The sequence below is a fragment of the Bison bison genome, unplaced genomic scaffold (assembly GCF_000754665.1).
Source record: "Bison bison bison isolate TAMUID 2011002044 unplaced genomic scaffold, Bison_UMD1.0 scf7180017857978, whole genome shotgun sequence".
In the NCBI taxonomy this organism is placed as follows: domain Eukaryota; kingdom Metazoa; phylum Chordata; class Mammalia; order Artiodactyla; family Bovidae; genus Bison; species Bison bison.
In genome coordinates this window covers 3433-20920 of record NW_011488551.1, presented here as the reverse complement: position 1 = coordinate 20920, position 17488 = coordinate 3433, and the positions used below count along the sequence as shown (strand labels likewise).

Here is a 17488-nt window from a genome sequence, read left to right as displayed (position 1 = left end):
TCTCTAAGCCAGACTTCAATAGTACGTGAATCATGAACTTCCAGATGTTCAAGCTGGTTTTAGAAAAGGCAGAGGAACCAGAGATCAAATTGCCAACATCTGCTGGATCATCGAAAAAGCAAGAATTCCAGAAAAACATTTACTTTTGCATTGCTAACTTTGCCAAAGCCTTTGATTGTGTGGATCACAACAAACTGTGGAAAATTCTTAAAGAGATGGAAATACAACACCACCTGACGCTCCTCCTGAGAAATCTGTATGCAGGTCAAGAAGAAACAGTTAGAACCAGACATGGAACAACAGATTGATTCCAAATCAGGAAAGGAGTACGTCAAGGCTGTATATTGTCACCCCGCTTATTTAACTTATATACAGAGTACATCACGCAAAATGCTGGGCTGGATGAAGCACAAGCTGGAATTAAGATTGCTGGGAGAACTATCAATAACCTCAGATACTCAGATGACACCACCCTTATGGCACAAAGCGAAGAACTCAAGAGCCTCTTGAAAGTGAAAGAAGAGAGTGAAAAAGTTGGCTTAAAACTCAACATTCAGAAAACCAAGATCATGGCATCTGGTCTCATCACTTCATGGCAAATAGATGGGGAAATAATGGAAACAGTGACAGACTTTATTTTGGGGGGGCTCCAAAATCACTGCAGATGGTGACTGCAGCCATGAAATTAAAAGATGCTTGCTTCTTGGAAAAAAAGCTCTGAGCAACCTAGACAGCTTATTAAAAAGCAGAGACATTACTTTACCAACAAAGGTCTGTCTAGTCAAAGTTATGGTTTTGCTAGTAGTCATGTATGGATGTGAGACTTGGACTATAAAGACAGCTAAGTGCAAAGAATTGATGCTTTTGAACTGTGGTGCTGGAGAAGACTCTTCAGAGTCTCTGCAAGGAAATCCAGCTAGTCCATCCTAAAGGAGATCAGTCCTGGGTGTTCAAGGGGAGGACTGTTGCTGAAGCTGAAACTCCAATACTTTGGCCACCAGATGCGAAGAACCAACTCATTGGAAAAGACCCTGATGCTGGGAAAGATTGATGGCGGGAGGAGAGGGGGACAACAGGATGAGATGGTTGGATGGCACCACTGATGCAATGGACATGAGTTTGAGTAGGCTCCAGGAGTTGGTGATGGACAGAGAAGCCTGGCATGCTGCAGTCCATGGGGTTGCAAAAAGTCAGATACAACTGAGTAACTGAACTGATGTTAAGAGATGTTGAGGACTAGTTTTGGGAAGTTATTTTTGAGGCACAATATTATATGAATAAATGGCTGAATAAATGAGCTTGCAAAGTTACCTAGTAGCTGAGTAAATTTTACTGGACTTTTCTCCAGCAACCTAACAAGAGAGGGCCCATCTCGCAAAGGACTTCTCTCTCAGATGGTAAAGAATCTGTCTGCAATGCAGGAGACCCAGGTTTGATCACTGGGTCAGGAAGATCCCCTGGAGAAGGAAATAGCAAGCCACTCCAGTATTCTTGCCTGGAGAATCCCATGGATAGGGGAGCCTGGTAGGCTACAGTCCATGGGGTCACAAAGAGCTGGACACGAGTAAGCGGCTAACACACACACACACCTTTCAAAACAAATGAGTTCAGAATTCCCAGAAGATATATAGTCACTGAGGGAGACTGGACAGAATGAGGATAAAAATTAAAAGCAAAATTGCTTAAAGCCAATTGCCTTGAGGGTCTACACACATTCTGCAGATACTCTGAGGCAGCCTGGTGGAATCTAATTTTAGGTATACAGCATCAAATATCTTCACAAAGCACAAAAGCATGTGTAAGATGTGGGTTTGTCTTGCCACCATCATGGGGACCATCGTTTATCCAGATTGAAGAGGAGGAGGGCAACAAATAGGACAAGGGCAAAGATGCTGGCATTTTATTGTGCAAGACCCTGATGCTGGGAAGGATTGGGGGCAGGAGGAGAAGGGACGACAGAGGATGAGATGGCTGGATGGCATCACTGACTCAACGGACTTGAGTCTGAATGAACTCCGGGAGTTGGTGATGGACAGGGAGGCCTGGCGTGCTGTGATTCACGGGGTCACAAAGAGTCGGACATGACTGAGCAACTGAACTGAACTGAACTGAACTGTCTGTAATTAGGCTTCAAATATGGCATAAATTAGCATCCTAATACTTTTCATTGTTCTTGAAATTTTCTAATAAAAACAAAATGAACATATTGTCTAAGTGGTAAGTATTATTTTGTAATTAAACTATCTTGTAAATTCCTGGTCTTAAATTTTAGGGGTAGGTAAAATTACCTGCATTCTTAAAAACTGTGGACGAGTGTAAGCTGGTAAAAATTTAACAACTTGCTCATAAACTTTTTCCAAGTCTAAAGACATGTTTGGTTTTAAAGTAATAGAAGCCATTCCTGCTTTTCCTTCATAACCTGAAAAAAAAGTTTGTAATAGAGTTAGTTTTACAAGCAGTAGGTGAATTTAAAAAAAATCCTGTTCATTATACACTGTTACAAATATAGACATTACATCTATTACATTAATAACAATGCAACAGTAGCATGAATGAGTAGGTCTTGAGCTTATGATTTACTCTCTAGAAATGATTTAGGAAAGAGAAAGTGCAGAATCTATGTTTAATTACCTACACTTCAAAAATGAAATAGATGGAATAGAAAACACAATAAATTACTCATAATTTGTATGCCATTACTATTAATATGAAATATTAACAGGAAACATTTTAAAGACAAATATATATATATTTTTTGTCATGTTAAGTATCAATGAAAAAAAACAAGAAACTAGAGACTAATATTTCCATGACTAAATCCACAAATTGCTTACTGCTTAACATCCCATCTTTTTCCCCAGGGGTTCAGAATTTCTTGTAGCATTTCCCCAGGACCCAGAGACTATTAAACAGACTTTTTTTTTTTTTTTTGCTGCCCTATCCAAACATCCCCACCATCAGTATCCCCTGCACATCCAAATTTCAAGTTGGTTACTTCTCTTTGCCATTTTCACCAAAATGAGACAATATTCATATATATATTTATAAAGTTGAGGCCAAACAGATTTTAAAATAATTTCTGAAAAAGATTCAACTTAACTACAAGTCAATGTTATTAACCATTTAAATTAGAACATGTTCCTGTTTAGTGGTATGTATAAACCCTAGTCATCTAGTCATTACACATTGTGGTATGTATAAATTCTAGTCATTTTTCTCATCATCAAGAGAAAAATAATAGGCCACTGAAAAGCTGTAACTATTTCTAGCACTAAATAACTTGACCATAGTTTTCAAAAGATCTTGCTTAAAAATATACACATACATTAAAATGCAATTGGTACCATTCCCCAGGTATGACCATGCAGTTTGCTAGCTTGGGGTTATGACATCACTTTGCCAGCCCAAACTAAGACATCTTAATATGTGAAAAATGAAATGTTCAATTAGCAAGATTGTTGCAAATGAAAGAAAAGTTTCATTTCATTCTAAGAATCCCTCCCAAACCTGACATCTATTCATACCTGGCACAACCACACCATAGACATTTGCTTCCTGTATGAAATCCAGCATCCCAATGATAGCACCAACCTCTGTGGTTGCTACATTTTCCCCTTTCCACCTAAAAAAAAAACAAGTTCCAGTTAGTACCCCTATATGTTAAGAACGAGGCACCCAGTTTTAAGTTTCAGTGCCCTGCATTTGGCTCTGTGTAGGCACCTAATTACCAAAAATAATGGCAATTTTCAAAATGAAAGACATTTCTAAGGAAGAACTTTGTAAGTCAGCAAAATCAGTATCTGTTTCTCAGTTAAAATTACTTTATCTGTTGTCTTATTGGTATAAATTGCTTACTGTAAAATGTTTTCTTTTAAATGCCATAAAAATAACTACAAATCTCTCTGCTTGTACAAAGCATTCTCTATTTATAATGATAGAAAACCTGAAAGGAAAGTTAGAGTCTTTCAGTTTATTGCACCTCTTTAATTTCTAGGGATTAACCTCTTTGGCTCTTTTAATGCATACAAATGAATATTTTTTTAAAAATGATTTTGCATAAGATGCCCTTCTAACGTGACACAAAGAAGGTGAGGAAAAAGGATGTTTCTGGACTGTCTATAATCTGGTCATCCACTGTTCTACAGTCATTGATTAGAAAGCAAAATAAATTAATAAGCCTGAGATAAAGAATTAAAAAAACTTATAAGAAAGATAAATTTTGCTGTTTCTTTATTTTTGCCATGAAGTCAAGAATTAGACAGTATTTGACTGTTTTTCTGTTTTAACCCTACAATTTAGACTTCACATCAGTCTGCCTGTATTATATTCTTAAAAAAAAAAAGAAGTCACTGATTTGGACCCAAGTGATCCAAGTGATTCACTAAGTTAATTATAAAAATGACATCAAAATGTAACATATGTTTCAATCTAGAAACAGATGGGCAGTGAATTTTTATACCGGGAGCCATTACTGAGATAAAAGCACTCTGTGCCCTGAAGGTAGAGAGCAGGTGGTGTATAGTGTTTCTACAGAGCCTCCCTCAGAGCAGTGTTCACAATCGAAAACCAAGCTTTGCAACCAATGCTATTCCATACCTGAAAGTGTCTCCAATCCGGTCCCAAAAATAAAGGAAATCCTCCTGGTCTTGGACCATTAAATCTCCTGTGTTAAAGTAAACATCTCCTTTCTTAAAAACATCACAAAGCAGTTTCTTTTCTGTCTGCTTCTTATTCCCAGCATAGCCAAAGAAGGGATTCTTTTCATTCACTTGAGAAATGAGAAGTCCGGGTTCCCCTGAGAAAGAGGCATTTTCAATGATGTGATTAAAAATATTATTCCACACACTATGTGTGGACCTTGTTACATGTGACAAATACATCCAGTGTAGCTTATCCTTCCTTCCTCTGAACTTATTTTTATAATATTTGACATCAATTACTCTGGGTGCCTAAGTCTAGCACACCCTTTTACAGACTACCAAAATATAAATAACTCTGGAAAAGCTAACAAAAAGGAAATAGAATGTAAAAAAAGTAATTTTAAATTTATTTTACATCCTGAATGGATACACTAATGGCTATGTTTTTGGAACACATAGATTCTAACACCAATAATAATGGCCATAATATAAATAACAACTAAAATGATAATTTTAAATAAGATTATGATGATGGCAATATTTATTTATTGGGCACTTACTATGGAGCAAGCCCTATGAGAAATGCAACTGTCATTACTTTTTCAGAGAGATTCTTTGAAGTTGATCAATATAATCCCTATTTCACAGGGAAGGTGCTAGGGCCCAAAAGAGTGAAGTATATTAGTAAAATTCAACAGATAGAAAGGAAGGGGCCTAGAACTCAAATTCAAGTCTCTATGATCTTTCTGTATAATATTAGATTTGACTTAATTGATATGCTATTAAAAGTTTAAGAAAATGTTTATTCCTCTGGAAATCCTCAAAAGACAGGAGATAAGCCATGAATTTTTTTGGTTTTACTTATATTTAGACACATTATCTAAAATAATTTTTAATCAGGTATAGTCAAATTAATCAAGATATTGCTCAGCATTCAGAAAGGTAAAAAGCTACGTCTAATAGTAGAAGACAAAGGAGACCAGCAATCACTTCCCCAGAAGATTTCAAGGCCAATGACTTACTCTGGCCACTGTGAAGACAGTTAACATCTGTGTGATGCGTCTGATGAGGCTATATTCCAACATACTCTAAAGTAGTTTCTGTTATTTTAACACTCTTTCCAACTCTTACTGCTTTCACTCCTTCTGGACATTGAGGGTTCCCAGGGCACACAAGCCATTTGCTGAAACTTGCCTGCCCTGCTTCAGCAGCGACCCCTCACTGTCAGTGTCATCACCAATACCATCATCATCATCATCACCACTGCCATCGGTACACTGTAGGAGCACTTTCTGGGTACCAGTCACTATTCTGAGCACTTTACATATGTATTCCATCTCAGTCTCATCAGAAACCTATTGAGTCAGGCCCTCTTATTATCTTCATTTTACAGGTGAAGAAACTGAGGGGAAAAAAATAGCTCAGTTGGTAAAGAATCTTCCTGCAATGCAGGAGACCCTGGTTCAACTTCTGGGTTGGGAAGATCTGCTGGAGAAGGGATAGGCTACCCACTCCAGTATTCTTGGGCTTCCCTTGTGGCTTAGATGGTAAAAAAATCCACCTGCAATGTGGGAGACCTGGGTTCGATCCCTGGGTTGGGAAGATCCCCTGGAGAAGGGAAAGGCTACCCACTCCAGTATTCTGGCCTGGAGAATTCCATGGACTGTATAGCTCATGGGGTCCCAAAGAGTTGGACACAACTGAGTGACTTTCACTTTCACATAGCTGCCAAATGTTGAAGTTTTTTTCAACCACCTCCATCTGACTCCATGCTTCCCTCCATCTGACTCCAGGGCTTCCCTGACAGCTCAGTTGGTAAAGAATCCACCTGCAATGCAGGAGACCCCAGTTCAATTCCTGGGTTGGGAAGATCCGCTGGAGAAGGGATAGGCTACCCACTCCAGTATCCTTGGGCTTTCCTGGTGGCTCAGCTGGTAAAAAATCCACCTGCAATGTGGGAAACCTGGGTTCTATCCCATCCCCTGGAGAAGGGAAAGGCTACCCACTCCAGTATTCTGGCCTGGAGAATTCCATGGACTGTAAAGTCCATGCGGTCACAAAGAGTCGGATACGACTGAGCAACTTTTACTTTCACTTTCATCTGACTCCAAAGGTTCTCCCCCCTTGCTTATTCCATCAATCTACATTTCCTATATACATTTCAGAATTTTCTAAGCCTCTTATATTTTCCTTAAAATTTATATTTTTTTCTTTTTCTTCTTCAGGACACAGGTGATAGTTCCTTACCTGACAAATTAATTACTGCAAATGCTTAAAAAGGTTAGAGTGTATTCTTATCTTTCCCTCTTAGGAATAATTTATGAAAGACACAATGATTTTGTTTTGGAGGGGCCACATTGCGTGGCATATGGGATCTTGGTTCCCTGACTAGGGAGCGATAAAACCCATGCCTCACTGCAGTGAAAGCACAGAGAAAGACACAACGCTTTAATGGGAAAAAAACTGAGCAATCCTTTTCAAGAATTGCAAAATTATAAAGTGGATATTTGGTGACAATCTGCTTCTAAAAAACCCTGAGATTTCATAAGCAGTTTGGGGATCCAAGTTCCAATATCACATATTATGATACATATAATAAATAAAACACACTAGAAAAGTGGGGATAAACAAAGGTCTTTTCAGTCTCCTCAGAAATGACTTTTCCCTTAGACACTGTCTGTGGAGTTGAATTAGAAAAAAACATTTGATAAATGCTCTTAGACTTGAAATTCAGAGGAATGGAGTATTTGCTTTTTAATAGATAAGGCTCATCTTTTTGTCCAATCTTTCAGGTAGTGGGGCAGAGGGGAGGCAGGGAACAGGTCTATGAACTTTATCTCCATATTTGAAGTCATCTTCTGAAATGCAGTTGAAACATTATGAGGCAATAAAAAGTAACTTTGGCCTGATTTTCTCAGACTGGATCTCAAAGCAATTTTAAGGGCACATGTCTACATTTAATTTTCCACCTTGATTATATGCAGCTGCTAGTTAATTGGGGCACTTGCTTTGATTAAAAATTTTCTAACCCAAAACTATAAGAAAGACTAGCTTGGAGAAGGAGGAGCTGGATGACGAAGAGAAAGGGAGGGAGGTAACAAGCTACATGCCAGGCCTTCCACGGGGCTCTGCAAACATCATCTCATTTAGCTGTCAACAGCAACCTAATGAAAAAATATTGTCACTACTATCCCACATATAAAGAAAATGAGACTTTGATGAGTTAAGTGATTTGCCCAAAGTTGGACAGTTTCTAAGTGTGAGAGCCCAGATTTAAATCCAAGTCTGTCTTGCTTTCCTCTGTACATAGAATTATAAAGTGCCATTCATTTTTATATCTTGATGACATAGGACATTAGACATATGCGACTGTAGGAGTGGTGGATTAAGAAAACTTTAAGCCCAACAGTAATCACTTGAAGATTTTTGTAATTACCATCTGAGTGACCCACATGGGGCCTCTAACTTTTAACAATTAAACCATTCTTCTTGCACTAAAAATCCAAATACATATCATAAATAATGACTCTTTCTTTTCTAAATTCAGTAACTAAAGAGAAATTCAGAAAATTTACCTGAAGAGGCATCTTCAAATACAATAACCTTACCTTTTTTCACATCACTGCACCAGCCCTGTTCATCTCTAATGGGTTCATCTTTCTGAAAATCATACTTTATCAAGTGAAAAGTGAAAAAAAGCTGCAAAAGCAAAATTAAACAAAAACAAAATTTAGTAATTTATTTGTGCAGTAACATCCACTAGTAGGAGATTTAAAGTTCAGTCAGTTAAAATACTGTTTGTGTCAATTGACTGAACTTTAAACCCTGATGCTGGGAAAGATTGAAAGCAGAAGAAAGGGATGACAGAGGATGAGATGGTTCAATGGCATCACCGACTCAATGGACATGAGTTTGAGCAAGCTTCAGGAGATTAGTGAAAGACAGGGAAGCCTGGCGTGCTGCAGTCCATGGGGTGGCAAAGAGTCAGTCATTACTGAGAGACTGAACAACAACAAGAACAATTGAAATACAGAATTAGAATGTGGATTTACTAAAGACAAGTAAGCTTTCCTGGTAAAAAAAATTAAATGAATATTTCAAAATCAAAATTGAAGTTGTTAGTAACCAGCACTCCTGTACTGGCATTCACTTTCACTTCTTTTATGTTGCATATTACCTTAGAAAAGTTTTACTAGTTTTAATCTTGAATGAATACCAGGAAGTAATCTGTGCACTAAATCACATACAGTTAAGAGGACCACTTTCTTGCCTTCTCTTTTTTGCAATCTTTCAAAACATCCTTTGAAATGGAAATTTTAATAGAACTAAAATGTAAACTGGGAAGATCTCCTGGAGAAGGAAATGGCAACTCATTGTAGTATTCTTGCCTGGGAAATCCCATGGACAGATTAGCCTGGCAGGCTATAGTCCATAGGGTTGCAAAAAGAGTCAGACACAATTTAGTGACTAAACAACAAAATAGATACTATGTGAATGCGAGGATTTTGCTGTATATTTTAACTTATCATCCTCTGAGAAGGGATTAGATGCCTTAAAAGTACTGTTTTTGTCATTTACCTTGGCCTTTTCCCCAGTCTTTCACCCTAATGTCTTTAACCCTCAGCACTTCTGCACGCTATTGTGTAGGATGGGAATTTTTTGGAACACACTTATCACCCCAGGAAACAAGCTAGTTGGACATCTCTCCTTGACTCTCCATATTTCCTTCTCCTCTGCTCCTGTAACATTCATATTACCATATCATACAGATTCACAGAGCCTCAAAATCTGAGCGTGGGAGAGAACTGTAAGTTGGTTCAATCCAACTCCCTCATGTCATACATAAGAAAATTGAGGTTTTCCCAATCAATTAAAAAAGCAATCTTATTTGAACCAGCACACAGTAAACTAAAACGAAGGTAATAAATTAAAGAACAAAAAACAAACAAACAAACAAAAACTAGAAGGACAAATAAAAGAGAGCAAGAGAGAAGGAGGAGCCTGAGGAAGAAGAGAGAAACTAACATAGAACAAAGGAGAAAAGATGGATAAGATCAATGAGCTCAATGTAATAATACTATTTACTATCAAAGACTAAACACCACTATCTCTGGATAATCAACATGTGACCACAATCACAATTCAAATGAGCTAATGAATTTCAATTAAATACAAAGGAGAGCAAACAATAGTAACTGAGTACTTACTGTTTTCCAGTCACTGTGCAAAGAGCTTTTAGTTTAATCATTAAACACACTGTGAGGTAGAAGTTAATATTATCCTGTTTTAAGATGGGGACCAATGAAAGAGACAGCAAAGCAAAATATATTGTTACTCTAGACATAAAGATTCTTGTTCCAATGCAAGCTTGCATCTTGTTGGTTTTCATCTTTAATTGGCATAACAAGAGACTGGCCGCTTCCTAATAACTGGTAAGAAGAAAGATTCCAGAAACTCCAGAATTGCATTTGTCATTTTGGCCAAACAAGAACAGAACTTTGTTTATTACCCATCTTTCTCTCTCCTGTTTTAGCATGCTTTATATCTTGAAAAATTTGCCCAGCAAACTGGTAATATCAGCTTTAACTTTATTTCTTTGAGATTAATTTAGCAACCACATGCATGAGTAAGATTCATTCTGCATCAAATCACTGTCAGTGCACTCCTTATTGGATACAGGGGACCTGATGGTCAGAAATCAAGTAATTTTATAATACAAATGAAATTTAAACATATCATAGCATCTTCTAGAAGTAGCCAGTATTAAGTCTCAGCTAAAAGGATTTCTACTTTTTTTTTCTTTATCTTCAAGAGGTCCCAGAGGTTACAAAAATGGTAACAACAAAAATAAAAAGTAGATACCACATTTTAATATCTCCTGAATGTATACATACAGGTGTAGGTATAGGAAAAGGTATGCCTGTCTAGAACACAGCTGCAGGGGATCTCATTTGTAACTGTCTAGGCAATGGGTCCCCAGAACTGTGTGGCACTCACCTGCGTGGCTGTGCACACTGGCCTTAGAGTTCCCACACCTGTATGCTTCTGCATATTCAAATTTGTAAATTCAGAAGTTGGAAAGGGAACACAAAAATTATTTCCTCTATTAATACATGAGTATACTTTGAATCCAGAGAAAGTGACTTGTCAAAGTCAAAAAGTCACGTAGTGGCAGAGCTAGAATTAAGTCCCTAGGTACAGTGATTCCAATTTGGGATGTTTGGCCTCAACATTATACTACATTGCCTAAACCTGTACATTACAAGCTCATTTATCCTACACACACAAATATAAACTTCCCATCTGTTATATATTTATATATAGTAACATGTAATATTATATAGAGTTGGGCCATTATGAATACGTATTTCTAGGTGCAACAGCATAGTTCTGATTGGTTCACAGAGTGATATTTAAAAAATAATCATTTGTGAGGGAGAGTCCCAAAACAGCAGAGGAATAGGATGGGGAGTTCACTTTCTCCCCCACAAATTCATTAAAAGATCATTTGAATGCTGAGCAACTTCCACAAAACAACTTCTGAATGCTGGCGGAGGACACTAGGCACCCAGAAAGGCAGCCCATTCTCTTCAAAAGGAGGAAGGACAAAATATAAAAGACAAAAAGAGGGACATAAGAGTTAGGGATGGAGACCCGACCTGGGGAGGGAGTCGTGAAGGAGAAATTTCCAAACAGCAGGAAACCCTCTCAGAGGCGGGTCTGTGGGGAGGTTTGGCATCTCAGAGGGCAACATAACCAGGAGGAAAAACAACAACAACAAAACCCACAGAATATGGGCCTAATCACAACTCCCAGTGGAGAAGTAGCCCAGATGCTCGCATCCGCCACCAGCGAGCAGGGGCTGGACAGGGGGGTGTGGGTGGCATTATCAGTTCTTACGGTAAGGACCAGGCCTGAATGCCCTGAGGATAATCTGAGGGAGCTAATGTGAGACAGCAGCCCAAACTGTGGGATTTCCAGAGAGGGAAAACAAAAGAGAGAGAGAGAATTTGACCTGAAAAAGGCTCTAACTCACAGCCTGGCCCGAGCACTAACAAAGGATTGAGCGAACACCAAAGGAGAGCAAGCCGGCTGCGTGCAGGTCCCTCCCCGCTGCCGGAGGCAGAGAAGCATGCAAGTGACAGCCAGAGCTTGAAGGCAAGGGGCTGCTCCAATCTCAGCTCCAGAGACCCAGAGATCAGCATCCTCCACCAAACTGTGAGCAGGCTCTCAGTTGCTAACCATGTCTTCCTGGGATCTTGGATGGTTGACATCTGCCAGAAGGGTCACAGCTTGATATCAGCTCCTCAGAGGACATACATGGTGCACCTGAGATGATGCTCTCACAGCACAGCCGGGAAACCAAGCGGCCAGGGCCGGGGAGGTGATTAAGATGTACAGCCTACCTGGGATAGTGCGCTCACCAAGCACCTGGTCATCTGAGCTGCTCAGAGCTGGGAAGGGCACAAAATGCATGCCCAACTGAGTCTGTGCCCTTGAGGAGTACCTGAGAACCTGAACCTGAGCAGCTTTGACCTGGGAAGTGCATGAAATGCAGGGCCCGCTGTGGACAGTGCCCTGCAGAGCACCCTGGAGCCTGATCAGTGTAGACCTGGAAAGCATATGCCGCTGTGTGCTGGGGCAAACCCAGTGTGGTCCATCCACTGTGAGCACTCCCCACACATGCCAGTGATATTTGTTTGCAGTGTTCCTCCCTCCCCACAACACAAGTGAACAAATGAACCTAAATAAGAGACCACCCTCACCCCCTCAGACACCGGAAATTAGACAACAAAAGATTTTCAAACAGAGGAAGCCAAAATAAACAAAGAAGAGGGAACCACTCTGGAAGTGACAGGTGCAACAGATTAAAACCCTGCAGTTAACATTGACTAAGCACTGGAGGTGGAGAAGGCAATGGCACCCCACTCCAGTACTCCTGCCAGGAAAACTCCATGCACAGAGGAGCCTGGTGGGCTACAGTTCATGGGGTCGCTAAGAGTCAGACACGACTGAGCGACTTCACTTTCACTTTTCACTTTCATGCATCGGAGAAGGAAATGGCAACCCACTCCAGTGTTCTTGCCTGGAGAATCCCAGGGATGGGGGAGCCTGGTGGGCTGCCGTCTCAGGGGTCGCACAGAGTCGGACACGACTGAATTGACTTAGCAGTAGCAGCAGTAGCAAGCATTGGAGGGGGCCTATAGACCTTAAGAACAAGGACAAGCTGGAACAAGGAATTATCTGAAACTGAACTGACCCCACACTGCCCACAACAGCTCCAGAGAAATTCCTAGATATACTTTTACTATTACGACTTAAAAAATTTTTTTAATTTAAGTTCTTTATTACTTCTTTAATTTTCATTTTTATAACCTACTATTACCTTGCAAAAAAAGATCCTATTTTTAAAGCAAATTTCATGTATATATTTTTTATAATTTTTGTGATTGATTTTGTTTTGTATTTTTAATATTGTATTCTTGAGGGTCTAAACTCTAGATTTTTATTCTTTGCTTTTTGGTATTTGTTACCAATTTTGTACCTTTAAGAATCTTATCTTCAGTATCCATTCTCACTTAGGGGTGTGATTACTGGCTTGATTGCTCTCTCCCCTTTTGACTCTTCCTTTTCTCCCCCAGGTCACCTCTATCTCCTCCCTCCCCCTTCTCTTCTCTACTTAACTCTGTGAATCTCTCTGGGTGTTCTGGGCTGTGGAGAACACTTAGGGAATTGACCACTGGTTAGATTGGTCGCTCCCCTTTTGACTCCCCGCTCTTTTCCTTCTAATCACCTCTATCACCCTTCTTCTTCTTCTCTTCTCTACTTAACTCTGTGAATCTCTCTGGGTGTTCCAGACTGTGGAGAGCACATAGGGAATTGATTATTGGCTAGATTGCTCTCTCCCCTTTTGACTCCCCCTCTGGAGATCCAATAAGTCCATCTTAAAGGAGATCAGTCCTGGGTGTTCATTGGAAGGACTGATGCTGAGGCTGAAACTCCAATACTTTGGCCACCTCATGCGAAGAGTTGACTCATTGAAAAAGAACCTGATGCTGGGAGGGATTGGGGGCAGGAGGAGAAGAGGATGACAGAGGATGAGATGGCTGGATGGCATCACCAACTGATGGACATGAGTTTGGGTAAACTCTGGGAGTTGGTGATGGACAGGAAGGCCTGACATGCTGCGATTCATGGGGTCACAAAGAGTCAGACATAACTGAGCGACTGAACTAACTAACTAACTTCTCCTCCGGGTCCTCCGTGAATATCTGAGTATCCCTCACTGTGGAGAATAGAATTGTTTCACCATCAACCTAGATGTTTTATCATCTGTGTTATATGGGTAGAGAAGTCTTGAGGCTACTGTAAGAATAAGACTGAAAACCAGAGGCTGGAGGCTTAACCTCAAAACTTGAGAACATCAGAGAACTCCTGATTCCAGGGAATAGTAATAGACAAGAGCTCATCCAAAAGCCTCCATACATATACTGAAACCAAGCTCCACCCAAGAGCCAACAAGTTCCAGAGCAAGACATACATGCTAATTCTCCAGAAAACAGGAAATACAGCCCTGAGCATTAAAAGACAGGCAGCTCAAAGCCATACCAAACCCAAACACCCAAAAACTCACTACTGGACACTTCATTGCACTCCAGAGAGAAGAGATCCAGCTCCACCCACCTGAAAACAGATGCAAGCTCCCCTAACCAGGAAACCTTGAGAAGCCACTAGTCCAACCCCACCAAAGGCAGCAGGCTCCAAAATAAAGAGGAACCACAAACTTCCAGCCTACAGAAAGGCCACCCCAAACACAGCAATCTAAACAAAATAAAAAGGCAAAGAAATATTCAGCAGAGAAAGGAACATGATAAATGCCCACCAAACCAAACAAAAGAGGAGGAGATAGGGATTCTACCTGAAAAAGAATTCAGAATAATGACAGTAAAGATGATCCCAAATCTTGAAAACAAAATGAAGTTACAGATAAATAGATTAGAGACAAGGATTGAGAAGATGCAAGAAATGTTTAACAAGAACCTAGAAGAAATAATGAAGAGTAAATCAATATGAATAATGCAATAACTGGGATCAAAAGCACTCTGGAGGGAACCAATATTAGGATAACTGAGGCAGAAGACAGGATAAGTGAGGTGGAAGGTAGAATGGTGGAAATAAATGAAGCAGAGAGGGAAAAAGAAAAAAGAATGAAAAGAAATAAGGACAACCTCAGAGACTTCTGGGACAATGTTAAACACCCCAACATTTGAATCACAGGAGTCCCAGAAGAAGAAGATGAAAAGAAAGGGCATGAGAAAATACTTGAAGTGATAATAGTTGAAAACTTCCCTAAAAAATTTTTTTTCAACTATTATCTCATCAAGTATTTTCTCTAAAATAGGGGCTTCCCTCAAAAATCTGTTGGTAAAGGATCCTCCTGCAATGCAGGAAACCCTGGTTCAATTCCTGGAGCAGGAAGATCTGCTGGAGAAGGGATAGGCTACCCATTCCAATATTCTTGGGCTTCCCTTGTGGTTTAGCTGGTAAAGAATCCACCTGCAATGTGGGAGACCTGGGTTGGGAAGATCCCCTGGAGAAGAGAAAGGCTACCCACTCCAGTATTTTGATCTGGAGAATTCCATCACAAAGAGTTGGACACAACTGAGCGACTTTCACTTTCACTTCATTTCACTTTCACTTTCCCTAAAATGGGGAAGAAAATAGCCACCCAAACCCAAGAAACCCAGAGAGTCCCAAACAGGATCAGCTCAAGGTGAAACACCCCAAGACACATATTAATAAAATTAATAAAGATCAAACACAAAGAGCAAATATTAAAAGCAGCAAGGAAAAAGCAACAAACAACACACAAAGGGATTCCCATAAGGATAACAGATGATCTTTCAATAGAAACTCTTCAGGCCAGAAGGGAATGTCAGGACATACTTAAAGTGATGAAAGAGAAAAATCTACAACCCAGATTACTATACCCAGTGAGGATCTCATTCAAATATGAAGGAGAAATCAAAAGCTTTACAGACAAACAAAAGCTGAGAGAATTCAGCACCACCAAACCAGCTCTTCAACAAATGCTAAATGATCTTATCTAGATAGGAAATACAGAAAAGGTTTATAAACTCTATCCAAAACAACAAAGTAAATGGTAATAGGATCATAAATGATGCTAAAGCTGAAATTCCAGTACTTTGGCCACCTCATGTGAAGAGTTGACTCATTGGAAAAGACTCTGATGCTGGGAGGGATTGGGGGCAGGAGGAGAAGGGGACGACAGAGGATGAGATGGCTGGATGGCATCACTGACTCGATGGACATGAGTCTGGGTAAACTCCTGGAGTTGGTGATGGACAGGGAGGCCTGGCATGCTGAGATTCATGGGGTCACAAAGAGTTGGACATGACTGAGCAACTGAAATGAACTGAACTGAACTATCAATAATTACCTTAAAAGTAAATGGGTTGAATGCCCCAATCAAAAGACAAAGACTGGCTGAATGGATACAAAAACAAGACCCCTATATATGTTGTCTACAAGAGACCCACCTCAAACCAAGGGACACATATAGACTGAAAGTGAAGGGCTGGAAAAAGATATTTCATGCAAATGGAGACCAAAACAAAGTAGGAGTAGCAATACTCATATCAGATAAAATACACTTTGAAATAAAAGTGATGAAAAGATCACCTACATAATGATCAAAGGATCAATCCAAGAAGAAAATATAACAATTATAAATATATATGCACCCAACATAGGAGCACTGCAATATGTAAGGCAAATGCCGACAAGTATGAAAGGGGAAATTAACAGTAACACAATAATAAAGGGAGACTTTAATACCCCACTCACACCTATGAATAGATCAAGCAAATAGAAAATTAGCAAGGAAACACAAACTTTAAATGATACAATGGACCAGTTAGCCCTAATTGATATCTATAGGACATTTCACCACAAAACAATGAATTTCACCTTTTTCTCAAGTGCATACAGAATGTTCTCCAGGATAGATCACATCCTGGGCCATAAATATAACCTTATTAAATTCAAAAAAACTGAAATCATTTCAAGCATCTTTGCTGATCACAATGTGGTAAGATTACATGTCAGCTATGGGAAAAAACTATTAAAAATACAAATATATGAAGGCTAGATAACATGCTTCTGAATAACCAAATAATCATGGAAGAAATCAAAAAGGTAATCAAAATATGCATAGAAACAAATGAAAATGAAAACATAACAACCCCAAACATATGGGATTCAGTAAAAACAGTGCTAAGGGGAAGGTTCATAGCATTACAAGCTTACCTCAAGAAACAAGAGAAAAATCAAATAAATAACCTAACTTTACACCTAAAGCAACTAGAAAAAGAAGAAATGAAGATCCCTGGGGTTAGTAGAAGGAAAGAAATCATAAAAATTAAGGCAGAAATAAATGAAAAAGAAACAAAGGAGACTATAACAAAAATCAACAAAACTAAGCTGGTACTCCTTGGAAGGAAAGTTATGACCAATCTAGATAGCATATTCAAAAGCAGAGACATTACTTTGTCAACAAAGGTTCGTCTAGTCAAGGCTATGGTTTTTCCTGTGGTCATGTATGGATGATAGAGTTGGACTGTGAAGAAGGCTGAGCGCCGAAGAATTGATGCTTTTGAACTGTGGTGTTGGAGAAGACTCTTGAGAGTCCCTTGAACTGCAAGGAGATCCAACCAGTCCATTCTGAAGGAGATCAGCCCTGGGATTTCTTTGGAAGGAATGATGCTAAAGCTGAAACTCCAGTATTTTGGCCACCTCATGCGCAGAGTTGACTCATTGGAAAAGAC

The 17488-nt window shown here is 39.5% G+C and overlaps 1 protein-coding gene across 1 annotated transcript in view; it reads right to left on the bottom strand.

Annotated features, from left to right (window-relative positions):
* LOC105004215 (long-chain fatty acid transport protein 6-like) overlaps nucleotides 1–10691 on the bottom strand; it is a 14543-nt gene extending 3852 nt beyond the window's left edge. The window contains exons 1-5 of the mRNA XM_010861753.1: nucleotides 10638–10691; nucleotides 8249–8363; nucleotides 4597–4795; nucleotides 3525–3622; nucleotides 2289–2419 (exon numbers count right to left, since the gene is read on the bottom strand). Coding sequence (XP_010860055.1) covers nucleotides 2289–2419; nucleotides 3525–3622; nucleotides 4597–4795; nucleotides 8249–8363; nucleotides 10638–10691 — 597 coding nt within the window. The remainder of the gene's footprint in view (nucleotides 1–2288; nucleotides 2420–3524; nucleotides 3623–4596; nucleotides 4796–8248; nucleotides 8364–10637) is intronic.
* Between the last annotated feature and the right edge of the window lie 6797 nt (nucleotides 10692–17488).